Source organism: Puma concolor, chromosome A1 (genome assembly GCF_028749965.1).
Source record: "Puma concolor isolate L17-30 chromosome A1, mPumCon1.1.hap2, whole genome shotgun sequence".
Lineage (NCBI taxonomy): Eukaryota > Metazoa > Chordata > Mammalia > Carnivora > Felidae > Puma > Puma concolor.
This window is the reverse complement of record NC_141667.1, coordinates 11,970,754-11,993,077: the sequence shown is the minus strand read 5'-3', so window position 1 is coordinate 11,993,077 and position 22,324 is coordinate 11,970,754. Positions and strand designations below refer to the sequence as shown.

Genomic DNA, 22,324 nt, shown 5'->3' with positions numbered 1-22,324 from the left:
ACACAATGAGTGGTCCAAACCGCGGGCACACAGACATCATTTCCAGGGAGTGGACACCTCAGCAGAGCTGTGAGGTGGAGACAGATGTGCTGTGTGTGGTCCACACTGCAATTCCTGATTTGGCCAGAGAGCATGAACGGGCCTCAAGAGCTCCAACCGCATACTTGCAATATCTTACTATGTGCAGCACATTCCCAATTATATGATGCTTGAGCATGTAAAATGCCGAAGTACAAATGAGGAAGAGAACTTTTGAATAGTGGCCAAACCTCCCGGGGTTCATTGTGAAATCTTCCCCTCCCTGGCACAAGGTTTAGTAAAATTCCAGTGATTAACGGTAGTAAAAGCCTCAGCAATTCAGAATCTACAGTTTTAGCATTTTTTTTTTTAAAGTAGGCTCCACACCCAATGTGGGGCTTGAACTCCTGGCCCTGAGATCAAGAGTCGCATGCCCCACCGACTGAGCCAGCCAGGTGCCCAAATTTTAGCATTTTTGACCATACCGATAGTTGATGTACATTTAAACTCTCACAAGAATTTACTAGCAAATAAAGAAATTAAGTTACCAGTGAATGAACCTAGACATATTTGCAATTACTTAAAAGGGCATTTTCTTCTTTTTTATGTTAGTTATTATTTTTTAATATAATTTATTGTCAAATTGGCTAACATGCAGTGTGTACAGTGTGCTCTTTTTTGGGGGTAGATTCCCATGATTCCTCATTTATCTTCAACACCCAGTGCTCATCCGAACAAGTGCCCTCCTCAATGCCCATCACCCATTTGCCCCTCTCCCCCATCCCCCCCTCCCATCAACCCTCAGTTTGTTCTCTGTATTTAAGAGTCTCTTATGGTTTGCCTCCCTCCCTCTCCGTTTGTAACCATTTTTTCCCCTTCCCCTCCCTCATGGCCTTCTGTTAAGTTTCTCAAATTCCACATATGAGTGAAAACATATGATATCTGTCCTTCTCTGACTTATTTCACTCAGCGTAATACCCTCCAGTTCCATCCACATTGCTGCAAATGGCAAGATTTCATTCTTTCTCATTGCCAAGTAGCATTCCATTGTATATATAAACCACATCTTCTTTATCCATTCATCAGTGGATGGATATTTAGGCTCTTTCCATAGTTTGGCTATTGTTGAAAGTGCTGCTGTAAACATTGAGATACATGTGCCCCTATGAATCAGCACTCTGTATCCTTTGGATAAATTCCTAGCAGTGCTATTGCTGGGTCGTAAGTTGTTCTACTTTTAATTTTTTGAGGAACCTCCACACTGTTTTCCAGAGCAGCGGCACCAGTTTGCACTCCCACCAACAGTGCAAGAGGGTTCCCATTTCTCCACATCCTTGCCAGCATCTGTTGTTTCCCGAGTTGTTCACTTTAGCCACTCTGACTAGTGTGAGGTGATATCTCAGTGTGGCTTTGATTTGTATTTCCCTGATGATGAATGACGTTGAGCATCTTTTCATGTGTCTGTTGGCCATCTATCCAAAGATGTCTTCTTTGAAAAGTGTCTATTCATGTCTTCTGCTCATTTCTTCACTAGGTTTTTCGTTTTGGGGGTGTTAAGTTTGGTAACTTCTTTATAGATTTTGGATACTAACCCTTTATCTGATATGTCATTTGCAAATATCTTTTCCATTCCATTGGTTGCCTTTTAGTTTTGTTGATTGTTTCCTTTGCAGTGCAGAAGCTTTTTATCTTGATGAGGTCTCAATAGTTCATTTTTGCTTTTAATTTCCTTGCCTTTGGAGACGTGTCAAGCAAGAAATTGCTGTGGCTGAGGTCAAAGAGGTTGTTGCCTGTTTTCTCCTCTAGGGTTTTGATGGTTTCCTGTCTCACATTTAGGTCTTTCATCCATCTTGAGTTTGTTTTTGTGTATGATGTAAGAAAGTGGTCTATTTTCATTCTTCTGCACGTTGCTGTCCAGTTCTCCCAGCACCATTTGCTAAAGAGACTGTCTTTTTTTTCCATTGGATACTCTTTCCTGCTTTGTCAAAGATTAGTTGGCCATACATTTGTGGGTCCAATTCTGGGTCCTCTATTCTATTCCACTGGTCTATGTGTCTGTTTTGTACCAATACCATATGGTCTTGATGATTACAACTTTGTGGTAGAGGCTAAAGTCTGGGATTGTGATGCCGACTGCTTTGGTTTTCTTTTTCAACGTTACTTTGCCCATTGGGGGTCTTTGTGGTTCCATACACATTTTAGGATTGTTTGTTCTAGCTCTGAGAAGAATGCTGGTACAATTTTGATTGGGATTACATTGAATGTGTAGATTGCTTTGGGTAGTATTGACGTTTTAACAATATTTATTCTTCCAATTCATGAGCACGGAATGTTTTCCCATTTCTTTGTGTCTTCAATTTCCTTCATAAGCTTTCTATAGTTTTCAGCATACAGATCTTTTACATCTTTGGTTAGGTTTATTCGTAGGTATTTTATGGTTCTTGGTGCAATTGTAAATGGGATCGATTTCTTGATTTCTCTTTCTGTCGCTTCATTATCGGTGTATAGAAATGCAACTGATTTCTGTACATTGACTTTGTATCCTGCGACTTTGTTGAATTCATGTTATCAGTTTTAGCAGATTTTAGTGGAGTCTTTTGGGTTTTCCAGGTAGAGTACCATGTCATCTGAAAAAAGTAAAAGTCTGACTACTTCTTTGACAATTTCAATGCCTTTTATTTCATTTTGTTGTTTGATTGCGGATGCTAGGACTTCCAACACTATGCTAAACAACAGCGGTGAGATGGACATCCCTGTCGTGTTCCTGATCTCAGGGGGAAAGTTCTCAGTTTAAAAGAACATTTTCAAAAACAGGTACTCATCTGTTTAGAACAATTAATTAGCTGTTCACTATACATTTACTCCTGCCTAGATATTTAGTAAAACTTTGTGTGAGTTGTTTAAAAATGTAAAGCTAATAAATAAAAAAGTCAATAAAAAATGTAAAAATATGTAAAGCTATACTGCCTTTACATCTACAATTTAGATTTTTATTAATTCAGTGATTTCTCAACTGTGAAAAATTCTGACATATGTAAGTATGTCAGACACAGCCCTGAGGTGTTTGTACAATATATGAAAATTTTAGTAAGTCCTTAAATTCAGGAAAAACTAGAACTTTGTCTATGCGATACATAATTTCTTTTAACGTATTTATAAACTTTTCCTAGAAAAATGAATATTACACGATTTTAGTTTGTTTTTTCTCTTCATACACATTAGACATCTTTTCATTTAACTACACATAGATCTACATTATTCTTTTTAAAGAATGCATAATATTTTAGTATACATATAGACCATCACATGGGGTGCCTGAGTGGCTCTGTTGGTTAAGTGTCCGACTCTTGATTTTGGCTCAGATCATGATCTCACGGTTCATGGGATCGAGCCCTGCATTGGGCTCTGTACTGATAGCATGGAGCATGCTTGGGATTCTCCCTCTCCCTCTTTCTCTCTCTACTCTTCCCCCACTCTCTCTCTCTCAAAAAAAAAAAAAAAAGATAGACAATCATATATGTAACATAATCATTGCCTTACCAATAAACCATTTGGATTATTTCCCATTTTTCACTCTTACAAACACTGCTGAGAAAGACATTATCTTCCAATAGTCCTTATGAACTCATGGTAGCTTTTAGGATAATTTCAAAAAGAGGAAACTTTGGATCAAGGGGTGTGTACATTTTTAGTTTTGACAGATAGTGCCAAAGCACCCTCCAAAACAAACCATCAACTAACACCCCCTTATGTGTATGAGCGTCCCTGTGTCCCTAAACACCAGTTCCAGTCGTGATTTCTCACAGCCGTCCACATTTCTGTAGGAACACATTCACATTTCTTCTTCAGGGAAGAGCCTTTTAGAGCATCTGCCCATTTCCCACTGGGTGGCGCTCGTGTTTGTGTGGACTCAGAGGGCCTGCGGTCACTGAGGTGGGGTCTGGCTGCCGCACCCTCCATGGGGCAACACTGCTCTCATCTGTCACAGACTCTAACCAACCCACTGTAGTCTCGGGGTTACTTCCAGGCCTTTTGGGGCCCTTGATTTGAGACCCCCTAAGCCAGGGCCTTCTCCTGAGCATGAGGCCACTCCATAGCAGCTGCCCAGGGCTTCCACGGGACCCACTACAGATTGTGGCTCTCCTCACTCCTACACACACACAACACACTTCCTTAGCCTAATGCCCTCATCCTTGAAATTAAGCCCTGCCTCCAACCCAGAAAAGGGATATGATCAACTTATTAGAAAAAACCACGTGAGGGCTCAGTACGCCTTTTCCGTGCAAACGTAGACTACAAACTTAAACTCCTGGCTTCCCCCTACCTAACTGGCACAGGTTTTGGTCAAGTGACTCAAACCAAAGAAGGACCAGGGTGCACGAACATGGCGGCTGGTGTGGGTGCCAGGGAGTGACCCGGAGGAGGGAACCCATAAGTCCCGTGTAAGCGGCTGCAGCTCACACAGCCCTGAGGTGTTTGTACAATATATGAAAATATTATAAGGAGTGGGGCTTCTTCATCTAAGGAGAGGAAGTGCAGTGTTTTAGTAGGAAAAAGTATGGCTCCATTGATAATTAAAATAGCTACAGTTGGAATTTCGCTATAAGCCAGAGCCCCTTATGGGCTTTCCAGGCATACTCTTGGGTCACCTGGGTGGCTCAGTCCATTAAGCGTCCAACTCTTGGTTTAGGCTCAGGTCATGATCTCATGATTCGTGAGTCCGAGCCCCGTGTCAGGCTCTGAGCTGACAGCAGAGAGCCTGCTTGGGAATCTCTCTCCCTCTCTCTGCACACCGCCCCCTCACCCCACACCCCGCACATGTGCGCTTTCTCTCGCTCTCACTCTCTCTCAACATAAATAAATAAATTTAAAAAAAAGTAAAGTAATTCTCTCATTTGCTCCTGCAAACGTTGCCCCACCCCCATCCCGGCCCCGCTCCTACACTGGTGACTTCTTGGGCTTCTGTTTCTCCACCTGGGGATCAAAACACAATGCAACCGTGCCTGGAACACAGGAAGTGCCATGCTGGCCCTCCTGATCCTTCCTGAAGAGTCACATGGTAGGGGGAGGAGAGCATGGGCGGAGTGGTTTCTGCCTCTGGAGTGGCTGGTTGTAAGGGTGGGTGGAAATGTTAGGGAAGCGCTGAGCAAGCCGTCTGGCAAAGCCGGAGTCCCTAGTCTGTGTTGATCATTATTTTTATTGCTACTACTGTAACCACCCTTATTCTGCAGATGAGGATGCGAGGGAGAGAGAGATTAAATATGTAAGTGGTAAAGCTGGAATCCCAAGACAGGGCAATGCGCTGCCAACATTGAGTGCCTTATCACTTGGCTGTCCTGCCTGTGAACTGTGCAGCTGAGTTAAGTCTTCAAATTAACTTTGCTGCAGCAAGTGGAATTAAGACTCTTTAAAAAGAGAATTAAAGGGGCGCCTGGGTGGTGCAGTCGGTTAAGCGTCCGACTTCAGCCAGGTCACGATCTTGCGGTCCGTGAGTTCGAGCCCCGCGTCAGGCTCTGGGCTGATGGCTCGGAGCCTGGAGCCTGTTTCCGATTCTGTGTCTCCCTCTCTCTCTGCCCCTCCCCCGTTCATGCTCTGTCTCTCTCTGTCCCAAAAATAAATAAAAACGTTGAAAAAAAAATTAAAAAAAAAAAATTGAAAGACTCTTTAAAAAAAATAAAATAAAATAAAAAGAGAATTAAAATCAATTTTTCCCGCGCGTGTCAACAACTGGTTTACAACTCAAAAGCAACAGCCATAGGCAAGAATACCACGAATGAGGTGCCTTGCAAAATACGATCACAAACATGACTTGGATGATCTCATGAGTCAAATCTCATCTCCCCAAATACAGCTGAGGGGGGATTAAAGTCTCTCATGGCAGGATCTTCACGGGGGAATCCCCCGTCCGCCAGCCCAGGGAGAGAATTCAGGGAGGATTCAGCCCTGGCCCAGCCTCCCCTCCCCTGCCCAAGAGGACCCGGGCTTGGGTGAGGCTTTACCCCGACAAACAGGAAGGAGGGCAAGGCCCCACCAGTGATCTGGTCATTGAACACAATACAGAGAGGAAGGAGGACGAGGACCTCCCAGAAACAAGGGATGGGGGCAGGTTTTGGTGATGAACAATCTCCAGGAAGCGAAGAGGAGAGGAAGAGAACAGAAGCACCGTCAGAATTATGGGTTTGGTCCTCTTTCAGGTTCGTCAAGAGACAAAAAACCCAGTGTCTTTTCAGGACTTTTGGAATGGACAACCCGGGTGGTGGCTGAAATGAGGCCGCCATGCATTTTTGTCCTCTTGGAAAGTGGATTAATTAGGCCTCACACACCCCCCCAATCTTCAGCACGAAGACACGCGAGAGACCCCAACCCATACTGTGGGAAGAAGTCATACTTAAGTAGTTAAGATATCCTGGAGTAACTGCACCAGAGCCTCCTGAAGTCAACAACGCGGCTATCTGAACGTAAAATCTGATCTGCCATCACTCAAACTATATATGGCAGATGAGACCACTGACTAGAACTGAAAAGAGAAAAAAAAAAAAAAAAGCCACCTTTTTGTGGTAAAATTCTACTTAGTTTTTTCCATTCTCTAAAATGTACCAAAGTCGAAATAATTCAAACATTAAAACAGGAAACCAAAAAGAAAAAAAGAAAAAGAAAAAGAGCCCTGAAAACAAAACCAAAACTCGCTGAAGAGCCGGAAACAGAGTGATTATGCACACGGCAGCTCCCCCCGGGAGCCCTGGGCTCCTTCTCGTGGAAACTCCTCAGGTGTCTCCTTCGCCCTAGAAACTTCCAGTGACTTCCTGGGCCCAGGCAGCCCATCCTTTCCTGCCTCTACTTGTCTCCCAATCTTACTCATGGTACAGCAGTCCATGGCGCCTTCTCCCCGCACACGTCCACACAGCCAACCGCATCTGGCTGTTGACTTTCTCCTGAAGCAGATCAGGGGCTACCCAGTGGGCCACAGAAGGGGGAGATTAGGCCTGAGCCAAAAGACCTAAAAGGCGATTTAACTTAGAAATTTGAGAGCACAGGGAGCGAAGAAATATGTGTATTAATGTCATCTTGTTAAAAACAACATTCAAGGTAAAAGATACTAATGTAATTTAATGACTTCAACAGCCCCTCCGTGTGCATCAGTAGCATGTTATGGTTATTTAGCAGGAGGTAGGGGAGAGAGCGCCCGAGAGAGACTGCCGGATCGGGGAGCAGAGGGGAGCCTGGGGCGGGGGTGGAGGGGGGGAGCCCCAGGACAGCTCCCACTCTCTGCCACCAGAGGAGTGAAGGGGTGGGGCGTCCCACCCAGGGACAGGGGGAGCGACACAGACGTTTCAGAGGCGTTGGTAAACTTTTCACTTTTCTGAGCTGAGTTGTGGAACACCACCCGCTCTGAGAAAGTGAAGGTGGCTTCGGGGTTATCCTAACCAAAGGTTAGTACTGCAGAGAGGCGTGATCAGAAACCCCATGGTGCCGTGGACCCAGGAGGATCAGGGAAGGCCTTCCTTTCTCCTGCTAGCCCTTCCCTGGTTATACTTCCTTCCCCTAAACCCTCACCCCGGGCTGGCAGGTAGTGAAAGTCACATGCTCTGTCCTGAAGGAGCTCATGGTCAGATGGCACAATGCCCTCCCATCAGGAAAGGCTCCTGGCCGGCTCGTCCAGGCCCACGGAGCCCCGACCCGTACACCCCACGGTCAGCACATCTGGAGGGGGGGGGTGCGTGTCTCACTGCAGGGACTCAGAATAACAGCAGGGACTGTGAACTGGATGCAGACATGGCAGGCAGGCCTCCATCCCCAAGCGGGTCACCTCTCTCTGGGGTTAACTGTGAGAAACCAAGAGGCTGGGGAACAAAGCAACATAATGTACGTGAGTCCAAACAAATAAACTAAGCGGGACGTAAGCCCAAGGGTAAACACACAGAACAAATCCCGGGAGGTCGGCAAAGTGTCTCTGGAGCGTGGGGAGACCACGAGAGAGGTTTTACAAGTCAGCACAGCAGTGGAAAGGACTACTTAAGTGGTCTTGCTTCTTGAAAAATCACAGGCTAGCTCTTTGTTTTCAGTTACAGAGGAAATATTCAGAAAAAAATATCCTCTTAACAAGTGCGAGGTCTAAAGGACTTTGTAAGCTTTTGTAAATTTCAGTATGAATTCTGCTCAACTAAGAAATGACAGTCTTCGACTCAGTAAAGAACTATAACCAAAAAGTGCAAGATCGGTATCACTGAGGAAGACAGCCACCAAGGAGGAAGGTTTTTATCTTGAAAGTCATGATCAGTGAGACATTCAGCTGTAGCCCTGTCATGCAACCCACTTAGGCTCGGAGCACAATCCCCACGGGACGGGGCATGTTTTTACCCAAGGCTCCTGTTAAACTGAGCGTCAGTAAATACAACAGGAAACTGCTCCTTGCCAAACACTAACGGGGCTCTGGTGTGTGTGTGCGTGTCTGTAACAATGTCATAGCTCAGAGTTTTTCCATTTACTAGGGCAAAGTTCAGGGGTGTTAACTGCAACCCATCACTTTAAAAGAGAAGTTAAATTTTCTAATCATGCGTAGGGGATTTTGAACCCTCCCAGCTATAAAAATACAAAAGCTGGAGGTGGGATAGGCTTCTGTGGACCAGCAAGTTGTAACTCCTCCTCTGGAGAAAAATCTCAGCACGCCAGGATCACTTGCTCCACCCAGACACTCTCCTTGGCCCTGATCTGGCGAAACAAGCCAGAGACTCTGTCTTCACTCTGCCACTTTCTAGCTGTAGGACCTCAGACAAACCACTGAGCTTCAAGGATCTCGAAACATCTCTCTAATGGAGAAGACCATAGTGATAACAGACGGTTAGATGAAAGCAAACGCCAGCCACGAAAGTGTGCTTGTAACCACAGAGGCACAGTGCAAATGGAAACTCTCCCACTGAGTCCCTGTGAGCCTCCACCTCTGGGGGTGGGAACTCACTTCCGTTGGTGGGAGACCATCTTCTTTTCGGGAATATATTTCTCTCTTTATTGATCAAAGTCTATTGTTAGTCAATGAATATAGATTAAGCTCCTCCTGCAGGCAGAACACTGGGCCAAGAGCTGATGTTACAAGTGCAAACAGAAGCCTGACCTCTCCTCGTGTGTCTGGGGCACGACCCAGGCAATGCTCCACAGAAACGTGGCTCCATCAGCAGAGGTACCATGGGTACCCGACCTAGTCCCACGTGAGCTAGAGCAGAGAGCCAGCGGGTACGGCAACAGTTCACAAGGCCAGGAAAGCAAGGGCCTTTAGACCCTTTAGAGATGCTGGTGTTACCTGAAAAGCAGGGAAAGTTCCTGAGCAAGAGGCTGGTGCGGTCAGACCTGTAACCAAGCTTGAATCGTTATTGCTTGGAGTCATGAGGATCATGTCAGATGACTCTTCTATGCGACACCTTTAAGTCTTTCACAGAATCACAGAATGCTTTGGGCGAAGGCACTGGAGTTCTACTTGTTCTCCAAGGCCTGACTCACACCAGTCCCTCTGCAGAGCAGTGTAGACAGAGTGCTGTCCCCACCCCCACCCCTGGCCGCCGGACTCTGTCTACACTGCAGGTCAGTTAGGCATATTTGTGACTGTGTCCTCTGCTGGCCTGGAAACACCTCTGAGGTGAAAGCTGAATCTTAATTCGTGGATCTGGTCATCCGACGGCCTGTCGTGTGCACCCCTTCATCTTTGAGGTGAAGAAACTGAAGCCCAGAGAAAGCAAGTAGAAGTCTGAACTTGAACCAACAGGTTCTGACTCAAGGTCAGTGCCCTTTCAATTAACCTCATAACTGCCTTCCCGGGGCAATTCTCTCCCAAGAATTCAAAACAACTGTAGAAGGCAGCTATCATTTCCATTGTGCCTGCTTCTCGTTGTCTCAACCAGTCCTCGTATGACACGGGCTCGAAGGGGTCTCTTCGTCATCCGGGCCACTCTCCTCCGAACCCACGCCACACTTAAAGGGAGACCACAGGACAGAACGCAATGTCCTGAGCGTGACCCCCCAGGAGACAATCCAAAAACATGACCACTCCTTCATGCTCGGTCAGGGGTCGGCCAGTTTTCTTGTACAGGGTCAGAGAGTATCTTAGGCTTGCCTGCCATCTGGTCTCTGTGTCAAGTACCCCAATGGGCCCTGACAGAAAAACAACCATTAGACAATACACAGTGAGGCTGTGTTCCAAGAAAACCTTATTTACAGACACCGAAATCCAAAGTTCATGTAAGTTTTACAGGTGAGGAAGTGGCATTCTTTTGAGTTTTTTTCCTTTCTGACCATTAAAAAAAAAAAGTCAAAACCATTCTTAGCTCACAGGCCATATAAAAACGGAGCGGAACCAGATTCAGCCCATGGACTGTGCTTTGCCGAACCCTGTTCTAGACGATACGCTCCAAGTAATGCATCCAGCCTGAGATTGTATCAGTCAGTTTCGTACAGCTGAGAAACAAAAAGCCCTCCACTCACAAGTAGCCTGCCATCAACTAAAAGCCCCGTTGCTGGAGTAAGTGTCCCCAGCCTTCGAAGGGGGAGGCAGGGATCTGCACTTTTATCCCACCGTCCTTCAGATTTCCAGCTGGAAGTGCTTTCCAGGAGCCCTGGCTCCGCCCTCTGCCCCAGCCTTCACTCGCCTGACTGACTCCTTCCCAAGCACCACGCCTGATGGCAGGTTGGGAGATACTGCTCAGCTCAGCCCCTCCTCCACCCTCCAGAGAGGGCCTCGGGCCTGACCTTTTAGGTGTGAGCTCAGCTCAGGCATGGCTAGCAAGCCCATCTGGCCACACAAGTGGAACTTGTGGGTTTTATCACTGAGCTGACATTTAAAAAAACAAATTGTGTTTTTAATGTTTATTTTTTTGAGAGAGAGAGAGATGGAGTGTGAGCAGGGGAGGGGCAGAGAGGGAGACATAGACTCCAAAGCAGGCTCCAGGCTCCGAGCTGTCAGTACAGAGCCTGATGTGGGGCTCGAACCCATGAACCATGAGATCATGGCCTGAGCCGAAGTCGGGCACTTAACCAACTGAGCCACCGAGGTGCCTCCTGAGCTAACATTTTAAAAATCTCTGACTCCTGTGTCCACCTTTCAGTTCGGCCAGGTCCCGGGAAGGGAAGCAAGGGGGTGATCACGTGTGCTGGCTCCATGCTTTTTAGACGAGGAGCAGACACGTAACCCCACGCAAGTTCATGTTCCTGGATCTGGTTCACTGCCTCAACCCGCCAGGGCTTTGGTGGTGCACTCTCAACTCTTAGACCTTTATAATTTTTTTAAGGTTTATTTATATTTGAAAGAGAGAGAGAGAGAGAGAGAGGAAGAGAGAGAGAGAGAGGAAGAGAGAGAGAGAGAGAGAGAGGCAGTGCACGAGTCGGGGAGGAGCAGACAGAGAGGGAGACCGAATCCAAAGCAGGCTCCGGGCTCCGAGCTGTCAGCACAGAGCCCAATAAGGGGCTTGAACTCAGGAGCCCTGAGGTCATGACCTGAGTGGAACGGACTGAGCCACCCAGGCGCCCTCACTCTTAGACCTTTCATCTCCCAATCATTTACGAAATGTGACCAGGAGAGAACTATGGGTACACTCAGACAAGTCACCCTTCACTTTTGCCCCGAGGTGATTTTTCCATTAATCAGAACCATTTGGGCTCTGTTGCTAGTGGTTACTAATCCTTCTAATTGGCTTCCCTTCCCAAAGCCATTTTCCACTCCTTAGCCAGTGGTGTTTTTTGTTTGTTTGCTTGGTTTTTCTTGCTTTTTTACATGCAATGGGTGTGTCAGCTCCTATTTAAAAATCTGGCTTTTCTTCTTCCTCTCCCTTTTCTCCTTCTCCTTTCTCCCTCTTCCTCCTTCGCTGCCTCCTCCCCTTATTATTATTTTGGCTTTTCTTACTTGTAGGAAAGACTGAATGAATCCCATGAAGTGAGCTGGAAAAGCCTGTAAATGAGGTGTGAGAGAGGTAATCGTGCCTCACCCCTCGCCCCATCCTAGCCAAAAGTCATGGGGCACCAGTTCTGGAACCAGGAACCAGCCACACCATGTAACTCAAGAACCCTAGGGACTGAGAAGTGGAGGTGGGCGCACCCCGGACGGAGGCACAAAGCAGAGCCCCTCTCTCCTCCCCAGGTCTTCCTTCCTCTCTCCTTTCACCGCCCCCTCCACCTTTACGTGGCCCTTTAGGTCTGCTCTCCACAGAAGAGACCTTCGAAACAAACTCATCAGAGCCTCCGGACCAGCAACATCCCTGCCGCCCGGGGCACTTAGGAATACAGATCCGCGGGCGGCATCATCGGTATTCTGCGAGGTCCCCAGCAATCTGCACACACGCCCAAGTCTCAGGGGCACTGGGACGGGTTGGAGGATCTTCTTGCCCCGGGTCCACCTGTGCATTTCCTGATGTACTGGGCTGAGGCCCAGGCCCCCATCTTTTGTCAAGTTCCCAGGTGATTCCGATGTGTTGCCAGCGCTGAGAAACCCGCTGGGGAGTAGGGGCCTCCTCCATCCTCGGCCGTCTCTGTCTTCTCAAGTCATATATTATCACATGCCGGTTAATTTCCGAAATTTCCGTTAGGAGAAATCATGCCAGACAGAGTCTCACTGGTCCCAAGAAGTGTTGCCTGTGTTATGTGGCACCTGGGTGGCGTAGTCAGTTGAGCGTCCGACCCTTGGCTCAGGCCACGATCTCGAGGTTCGTGAGTTTGAGCCCCGCAGTGGGCTCTGTGCTGATGGTGTGGAGCCTGCTTGGGCTTCTCTCTCTCCTCTCAGCCCCTCTCCTACTTGCGCGTGCTCTCCCTCTCCCAAAATACATAAATAAGTAAACACTGACAAAAAAAAAGACATGTTGCTTGTGTTTTGTGCCTCTTTGCTTTCAGCCAACAGGAGGGGCTTGTTTTACTAGTCAGTTGTTTTTCCATGGCAGAGCTACGCCTATGGAAAGAGAGACTGTGCTGAAATTAAAATGAAAGGAACCCGACCATTAATGTGGCCTCCAGCAAGGGTGACCAATGCATCCCGGCCTGCCTGGGACTCTCCGAGTTTTAGCACTGAAAGTTCCACATCCCAGGACATCCCTGTGGCAGGCATGCCACGGCGGTCACCCTTCCTCTGGGGCCCCATGCGGTCTGACCCTGATTCTTCCCCATTCTGTCCCCTCTGCCGCTTGCTCAAGAGGACGGGCTGTGAGTTCCTCCGTGAGAGCCCTCTCTGCCTCCCGCCTGCCTTCGCCCCTGCTTTCTTCTGCCTGTAATACCCTCCACTCCACTCTTTCTCCAGCTGTCAGCTCCAATGTCACTTCCTGTGGCAAAGCCTCTGACCCTTTCCCTCCCCCCGGGCTTGCTCAAGTCCCCGTTACTCTCTCTCTCAGCACACGGCGTCTCTTCCCTTTGCGGCACTTAGCACGGTTTACACAACCGTGTCTGTGTTTGATCAGTGTCTGCCTCCCCACGTAGGTAAACGTCTTAAGGACGGGGATTGTGTCTGTTTTCTCCCTGCTTTCTTGGTGCCTAGGCACCGGGCAGACGGCTAATAAATATTTGTTGAATAAGGAAAAGGATTTCAGGTAATCAGGATCCAGTCCATGCGTCTCCACGACAGGCACTGAGAGCTTCCCTCAGTATCTGTTCTCTCTTCCTCCGTAGAACTAAAATCCTGACTTTGAGCCGGCTACATGGCTACTTGAATAAAGGCCACACTTCCTCCTCCCCAGGTGCGGGGTGTAGCTGTGTGAGTGGATTCTCAGCATTACGTGCAGTTTTCGGAAGGCTCTGCGGAGGGGAGCGTATTCCTCGTCCTCCTCCCTCTCCACCAGCTGGAATGTAAGTGTGGTGACTGGCGTTCGGCGGCCGTCTTGGACCACGAAGTAGCTAGTCATGGAAGCCATGCACCGTGGAAATGACCCGGAGGAGCTGGGCCCCTGGCAACGTGGAGCCCATTTCTGGCCCTGGAAGAGGGGGCCACCTTCGAGCGGTGACACGAGAAGAATAAACTTGACTCACTTATTTGGGGTCGTTCCGTTATCCCACTATACCTAATCCTAACTGATGGCCTCTGTCTTGGTGGTCCACTTGGAACACGTATGTCAGAAACAGTGAGCCACCAGTGTGTTTTCTGTTCCCTTAATTACACTCATGTAAATACGAAGCAGGAAATGAGAATGTGAAGCAGTCACCTAGTGGGATGGCTTGAGGACAGTGGAACGAACAGGCACCAGGGAGTCAGGAAGCCATGGTCTGGTCCACCTCAGTTTCCTCCCCTGTGAACAAGCATAGGGAGGCCAGGCCATTAACTGCCATTTCCCATCACCCACCACAGGGCCCCTCATGTTAACTTGTTTCAGGGTTATGTTGGAGGAACAGTCACGTTGGGGCACAAGGCACAGGATTTTAAGTAGTTGTGAAGCAAGTGAGGTTCAACTATACTTAAAGCATCACTCAAAACAGGGCGCCTGGGTGGCTCAGTCGGTTGAGCGTCTGACTTCGGCTCAGGTCATGATCTCACGGTTCTGTGAGTTTGAGCCCCGCGTTGGGCTCTGGGCTGTAAGCACGGAGTCTGCTTCAGACCCCCGTCCCTCCCCCCTCTGCCCCTCCCCCGCTCGCACACTCTCTAACACAAATAAACCTTAAAAAAAAAAAAAAATTACTCAAAACCTGCACCATAGGAAAGATGCCCTGTAGGTACAGAAGTTACACGAGACTGTGACAAATCGGCAACTACTCCAACCCTTAGAAGCCATGCTCGAGTCTACAGACTCTCACACCAGCGTTTCCCCGGAGGTGACCAGTTTCTAAAAAAAATGGCAAGAATATTTTTTTTTAAAGGAAGGCTGAGAAGGAAACTGGGAGGGAGGGAAAAGGAGAGCTGTACCTTCACAGGTTACCGGCTCCACATTTTGAATGAATGAATCAATGAGGCATAAATGGGAGAATACACTGGAATAGTCAAGCGAGAAGAACAAGACAGCACAGGTCAACGAGCATTTGCCGTACCAGCCCTCTATCCCAACTGTCAGCTGGGCTTAACAAAAGTGAGTTTAACAAATATTTTAAAAACAAAATGGAGACATCGTGGGTGAAACTGATCTCATAAACTCTCTCGGTTTGAGTGATTTTTCTCTCTACCTTAGATTGCAGGAGAAGGATCGACATACCCGAGTCTCACGCTGCTTCAGGTGCAAAACTGAGGGACCCGACGCTTCTAGTAATGATTCCATTGGCTACAATGGCTTTTCGAGGTAAGGGGCCAGCCTCATCCTTAGCTACAAACAGTTGAACTCCAAGTTCATTTTCAAAATGCCCGGTAAAATGACAAAAGGCTGGCATCAGTGCCATCCAGCCCTTTATATCTAGATGGCGCCTGATTACATCAAGTCCGTGCCAGCACTGGCTCCCCATCTCTCCCACTTCCCCTTTCCTATCAGCCGTCCTGCTTCCTCCAAGATTTCTACCTGTCCTAATGACCTGGGACACAGGACTTGGAAGACACAGAGTCCTCAGTTTTCCTGCCACTCTAGAGACCTCACGAGAAAGATGAGGTCTTCCTGTCACAGGTGCCCGCATTGTACGACTATGCCCACATTGTACCAGGTGTTATTCTACGACTTAGGGAACAATCCCCTCTTTTCCAGAAAGAAGGAATTTAGTTCACTTCTCCTAAACTTGGGGGACCAAAGCCTCCGGGAACTCTCTGCCCTGACTTAGAGATGCAAGTTTTCAAAGACCACTGCCCGAGGGGCTCCCACCACCATGTCCCCTCTCCACCTCCATCCCATTTGTACCCACTGAGGCTGTCCCGTGCCTGGAGAGAAAGTGGGGGGCTCGTGTCCACTGTAATGGGAACAAGAGAGGGCAGTATGCTTCTCTCTTTTTGACAGTTAACCCTTGACTTTGAATCAGATCCCACTTCTCTCTGAATTGGGGGAGGGAGATGGGGATCTCTTGAGAAACCAACTTTCAATTACATTATTATTCCCTGTGCTAGAAGACTAACCCTAATATTCATAAAAGCCAGTTACAGGGAAAGCAGAGAGAGAGCTAATACGGTATTTTAAATTACTCTGTATCTATCATCCACAATTCCACATAGACTCAAAGTCATAGATACATAGTTATATCAACAACAAAAGGCTTACTATTAAATTCTTAACTCAGAGATTTATCGAGCATGGCACTTTACGTGCTACAGTTTTGGAGATTTTTGTTTATTACTTGAGAATCCCAGCAACAGCACTAACAGAGAATAGTCCTTAGTCTCCTAGAAATGAACATAACACCTCCTCTTATTTTAAACATGATGCCACCTGTCTCTTCTGGTTCCAATTAAATGAGAAAGTAGAGAAATGGGGTATAGATGGGCTAGAACAAGAGATTACTGGCAAAACGAGTGCATAAACAAAACACTCTTCTCTGGTGATTTATTGTGAAATAACATCTCATGTTCTTGCATTAAGTGAATTACACATCAGTAAATGCGTGTGCCACCTCAGTTCTGAGAACGGTTGTTTTAAGTAACTGAATATTTGCCAAAAGATCAAGTGGACCGGAGCCAAAGGTCAAATACACCAGCCCAATAACCAACTCGCTCTGCTCAAGATGGTGAAGGGGCTTTAATAGCTACAAAGCAGCAACCACGTACGTATGTTGCAAGTTTCAGCTCGATCATGATGACCCTGTCATAATCTCACTTCTGTACCCCAGACCTGTGAGTTATGTGTAGCAACAAGAAGGGTGTAAAATGGGAACCCAGCTTGAATGGCCAACAGCTGAAATGTAAGCCGGAGACCAGAGCGCTCTCAGGTATAAGCCTGAGCCGAGCTTCAGGAAGCAGAAGAGGTGTTGGCTTAAGAATCGGTTGTGGGTGGAGCCACACTGCCAGGGCTGGAATCCTGGCCACCGCTTCTTAGCTGGAAACTTTGAGCAAATTCCATAACCGTTCCGAGCGTCAGACTGGTGGCTGTAAAGATTACATAAGACTATCCATGGGCAGTGTCTCCGTGGCCAGCACCATAAAGAGAACTCAAATGTCTACTGTTCCCCTGGCGAGGACGACACGGGGTGCCATAGGCGCCCACCCACTCCGGGGAGCCAGATGAAAGGTCATTTTCATTCTTTTTTTTTTTTTCAATATATGAAATTTATTGTCAAATTGGTTTCCATACAACACCCAGTGCTCATCCCAAAAGGTGCCCTCCTCAATACCCATCACCCACCCTCCCCTCCCTCCCACCCCCCATCAACCCTCAGTTTGTTCTCAGTTTTTAACAGTCTCTTATGCTTTGGCTCTCTCCCACTCTAACCTCTTTTTTTTTTTTCCTTCCCCTCCCCCATGGGTTTCTGTTAAGTTTCTCAGGATGCACATAAGGGTGAAACCATATTGTATCTGTCTTTCTCTGTATGGCTTATTTCACTTAGCATCACACCCTCCAGTTCCATCCACGTTGCTACAAAGGGCCATATTTCGTTCTTTCTCATTGCCACGTAGTACTCCATTGTGTATATAAACCACAATTTCTTTATCCATTCATCCGTTGATGGATGTTTAGGCTCTTTCCATAATTTAGCTATTGTTGAGAGTGTGAAAGGTCATTTTCAAATGCGTAACTGTGCCAATCGAAGATTTCTACTAAGCTAAGACGCTTGGTACCAACATTTACATTTTACTTGGCACTTAATCCATTTCACGGAAATGCAAAAGTATAAAAGTGGGGCAAACAGGCTGGCAAAAAAAATACCAACCACGGACCATTTGGTTTTAGGCGTTCTGTTGTGTATGTTTTTAATTGCAGCATTTGGGTCTTGTTTGGTTTTGTTCCTAAGCCTCCAACCTAGGGAAATAGTTCTCTTTAAGGTTACAACTAGCACACAAAGGACCTCATCTCCTCCTGGGCACCCACTGGCCACTGCCAGTACCCCCTCTGCTCGTGGTTCAAGTCCTTGAGAGCAGAGGCTTGGAAGGCACCGGCTCTAGAATAAGATCACAATTCCTAGCACCCTCCGCAGTCTGCGTTGAGGAGGGAATGTGCACGCACCCCCCCCCACCCCGATCCTCATAACTCTTCTCGCCAGGGACCAGCCGCCTGGTCCTTAGCTGTTCTGACCTGCCCCCTCTCCCTTTAAACACAGACGTGCTCACCAGGCAGACTCACGGGTCTACCGAGTGTGGTACCTATGACTGTCCAAGGGAATGAGGCAAAGACAGCATTCAGTGGATCAGAAACATCTGCTTTGTACGTAAAGTTATCCTTGAATGGCTTTGGAATAATGTATTCCATGGTATTGAGGAACACATCTTGTAAACAGAAAAGTCTAGGTGGGAAGTGGGAAATCTGGTATAAGTTTGCACGTCACTTGGTTTCAATAAAATAGGGATAAAAATAACAACTACGTCATGGCATAAGATAGTGATAATAATAACCCTTGAGTAAGCTAACCTTGCAGTGCTTACTACGGGCCATGCATCGTCCTAAGCTCTTTACATGTAATAAAGATAACAGCAAAATTCAAAAATATTGGCCATTACCATTACTTCTAAAATTTCTGTTTAGCATTAGACTTTTTCGCAAACAAAATCTTACTCAGAACAGCATATAAACAAGAAAGGCGGGGGCGGGGTGCAGAGCTGCGCTCTGTGTAGCTGGAACGAGGGCACATGGCCGATGGGTCCCCCATTCCACACTGGGCATTCCTGTCACCCCAGGCGAGCGCCTAGGGACCACCACAGGGTCCTGCAGCTCCTGAGGGCCTGGTTGAAAACTTGCAGGCTTTTCTGTGAAGAACCACAACAGTTAATCACCCGGAGGCTGGCCAGAGGCACAAGGAGCCAGGAAAAACTTGGGGCACACATCCCGGCTTCAAACACCAGACTGCCAAAGGTATGCTAAGGATTTTGAGCTTCTCCTACAGTGGGCGGGTCACCCCTGCTTCCTGTTTCCTCCCGGGTCTTCTTGGGGCCTCAGGGCATTGCACCAAATCATCTTGGGCGCCACTTCCCTGTCTAGTATTCCAATTCCGACAGTGTCTTTCCCATAATACGGTGCACAGATGTTCAGTGCATGAGTCTCAATACCCAATGAAAAAGAAACAGTAAAACTGTCTACCAAAAAATGCTTTCCACCCCTACCCGTTCCGTGGGTTTCCTTCGGTTGCTGTCCATTTAGTTTTTATTGTCAAGTGTTACTTGTTAGCATTTGCTATGATTTCAGAAGTGAATCTGGGTCTCTCTCTTACGAAAAGAGGGGTAGGTAAAAATAACTCACTCTCCCATCCTAGCTTTGGCAAGGGACTCGAAAACATTTTCACCTCCAAACATGACTGGTAAAGAAGGGAAACTATGCTCCCAAGTCCTCAGAGGTTATGTGGTTATGTTTTGGAGGGGAAAAAAGTTTTCCATAACCTGATCCTTGAATCACATTCTTGCACTGTGCACAGGAACTACAGTCCCCACAGGCTGGAGCTGAGGAAAGAATTCTGAGTTCCCAGTGCTGGCACACCTTGAACTTGATGCATTGGAAGGAAAAATTCCTGATTGTTAGGTTAAGTCCAGAGCAGGCACCTTTCTGCCTCCCAAACCAGCTTTCTCCTGCTGAGCCCTACCCCCATTTCCAGCTTTGCTTTCTCTCCCAAAGTAAGGCAAAGAGAAAGGGAGGGAAAAAATCACATCATGAAAAGTTCAAATGAATACACCCACAGGAAATATTTGCCTAATTCGATTATCATTCAGGGTGCAGAAAGGTTGAAAGGGAGTTCAATTTCCAAACTTTTGAGGCTGGGAGGTAAGTCAATTACAGAATTCTAGACTGGGAGGGGCCTTATGGATCAGCTACCCCAACATGAGGAGGTAGAAGTCCAGAGTGGCTGTGGCTTCCAGGCACACAGTCCTGGGCAGAATGAGGTCTAGAACTCATGTCCAGACTCCCAGAACAGCACTGTTTCCACCACACCCAACAGCTTGCTGTGTGAATCAAAAGCTCCTGCTGGGACCAAGAACCCCAGTCAATAACCAGAACTGGCACCCGCCAACTTCCCATAAACGCTGCTGTATCTGCAGCCCAAACTCGGCGCTTGTGAATCGGCACGCTCCCCCAAATCGCCGGCAGGTTCACACCCACCCCTGCGGGGGCCACCAGACAAACACGGAACGGGAACGTGCTCCTAACTGAGAAGCAGCCACGTTCATCCTCCTCGGAGCGGGGCCTGGAGGGCACAGCTGAAGCGGGGGAAGGAAAACACCCTTCTTCACTCCCACCCCAGCTACCAACGCAGAGAGCAGAGACGCCCAGCCACAGGGACTGCGCCCCCACCTCCGCGACCAGACTTGCGCGCGCGACCTGGGCCATTCTGTGCTGCTGCTCCTGTCCTTGGTGACATTTTTGTTCAACAGCCAGCTTTTCTCTGCTGTTCAGCAAGTCTCGACTGCTGCGAAGGTGTGGGCCACATCCTCCGCCACCAAAGCGCGAAACGCGTCAACTTCCCCCGCCACCCCGACAACAACCAAGTTCTCAGAGGGGACACCTAGAAGGGGACGCTGCCCCTCCTCGGCGGCAGAGCCCGACCCCGGCCGCTGCCTGAACCCCCACCCCGTTCCGGCCCACCAGAAGGGCTCCCTCCTCCCAGGAACCTGCCCTCCCTGCCTCGGCAGGTCGCTCGCGGCCTCGACCCAAACAGATCTGCCTCCCGAGGGCGCGTTCCCATTCAGACGCGACGCGACCCCCGTCCCCGACGGCAGCCCCAACGCTGCCGGGGGTGTTTTGAGGCTGCAGCCCCCTGCCCTGGGGCGGCGCCCCGGACCTTCCAACCCTCAGCGCGCAGGGGGACTGCCCGCGGGCCCCCTCCCCGCCCCCGGCCCGGCGCCCACCTGCCGTTGGGGCGCGAGGACCCTCCCGCTCCCGCGCCCGCACCCGCACCCGCGGGGGGCTTCTCGGCGCCGCCATGCCGGCCGCGCGCTGCGGACGGGCGCGGAGCCTCCTCCGTCGGTCAGTCAGACGCCGCGGCCGCCCGCCGGCGCCGGGGATCGCTTCCCCGCGGCTGGCTGGCTCGAGAGGCGCGGGGCGGGGACCGCGGTCGGCGCTCCCGCCCGGGGGAGCCCGGGGGCCGACGGACGCGCGGGGCCGCCAATGGGAGGCCGCGGCGGAGGTGGGCGGGCTCTCGGGCGGAGATGGGCGGGGCCTCCGCGCACAGACGGGGTCCACCGTCGGCAGCTTCGGGCTCCCGGCGCTGTGCGCGCAGCGTGGAAGCCGCTCCTGGGTTCCCGGCGCTGCTCCTCCGGAGACGTCCTGGGGTTTCCACCTGGACGGATCCCGCGACCTCCCTGGCACTTTACATCGAAAGCCCATTGAGTGGGAATCAAAGAAACGTGGTGCGTGGGATGATGGGGGAGAGGGACAGGTGCCTTTTCCCTCTCCACGGCGAAGGTGCAGAAGGATTGCCATCCCTGGCCGAGACAAGAACCCGCTGATGGGTCACGGCCATGGGAGGGCCAGACTGGAATCCAGATGTTGCTGTCGGCCCAGGGCCTCTTCCACTACTTAGGGCACATTTTTAAAAAAATCTTTATTTTCCCCTAGGTCAGCAGAACGGTTATGCTTACTCAGAAGTCACAGTGTACCTTAGTAGCCGGAATATGTGCGTTAATGACAAGATTAATCTTCTGATAAAGTGGGTTATCAAAAAGAAAAAAAATAAACAGCTCAACAATAAAAAGGCGCTCACAACAAGGTTCTTTTGCCCCTGGTTTTCTATTCAGAGGGACCCTTTCTCGGAAGAAAAGGGAAGAAAATGGAAGTCCTGATGCACACTTCCTTTTTCTCCAATATACACAATTCCAGACAGAAACAGGTTGGCGTGTGGCATGTTTTGGCACCTTTTGAAACAAACTCCGTAACTAAAGAAAGACGTGAAAAACACTGGAATCTTCGGTGGCTCCAGTATACTTAGGTCAATGTCAAGGAATTGAATCACTTTCCCCTTTTCTGAATCTCAGGGCAAAGGATCACAGGTCTTTGGGAATTCTGGCAAAATTCTAAGAGCAACAGGAGTTAATATAATGCGAGGCATTTACTGACAGCTGACATCAGGCCAGGCACTTGGATAATCCTTTTATGTATTATTTTACATATTATTTCACTTAATCCTCACACTTGCCCATGCGGTAGGTTACTACCTCCGGTTTGCAGATGAGAAAACTGAGGCTCAGTAAATGCTAATGCAGAGGTTGAACCAAGGTTTGATCTCTCAACCACCCCATCATTCTGCAACCCATGATTCACAAAAGATAATAAAAATGTTCCCAAACTCTGCTGCATGTTTAAAAAACAAACAAACA

General features: G+C 48.5%; 1 protein-coding gene across 5 annotated transcripts in view; it reads right to left on the bottom strand.

Moving 5' to 3' along the window:
• OTULINL (OTU deubiquitinase with linear linkage specificity like) overlaps positions 1–21,350 on the bottom strand; it is a 31,682-nt gene extending 10,332 nt beyond the window's left edge. For 3 of the 5 annotated variants that reach the window (XM_086676255.1, XM_086676245.1, XM_086676264.1), the window contains exon 1: positions 20,858–21,350. In XM_086676255.1, the coding sequence (XP_086532381.1) occupies positions 20,858–21,335 (478 nt within the window). In that variant the 5' untranslated portion in view covers positions 21,336–21,350. Of the gene's footprint in view, positions 1–14,177; positions 14,262–20,857 lie in introns of all 5 variants that reach the window. The other 2 variants (XM_086676273.1, XM_025924342.2) reach the window with 2 other exon arrangements.
• Positions 21,351–22,324: the final 974 nt, after the last annotated feature.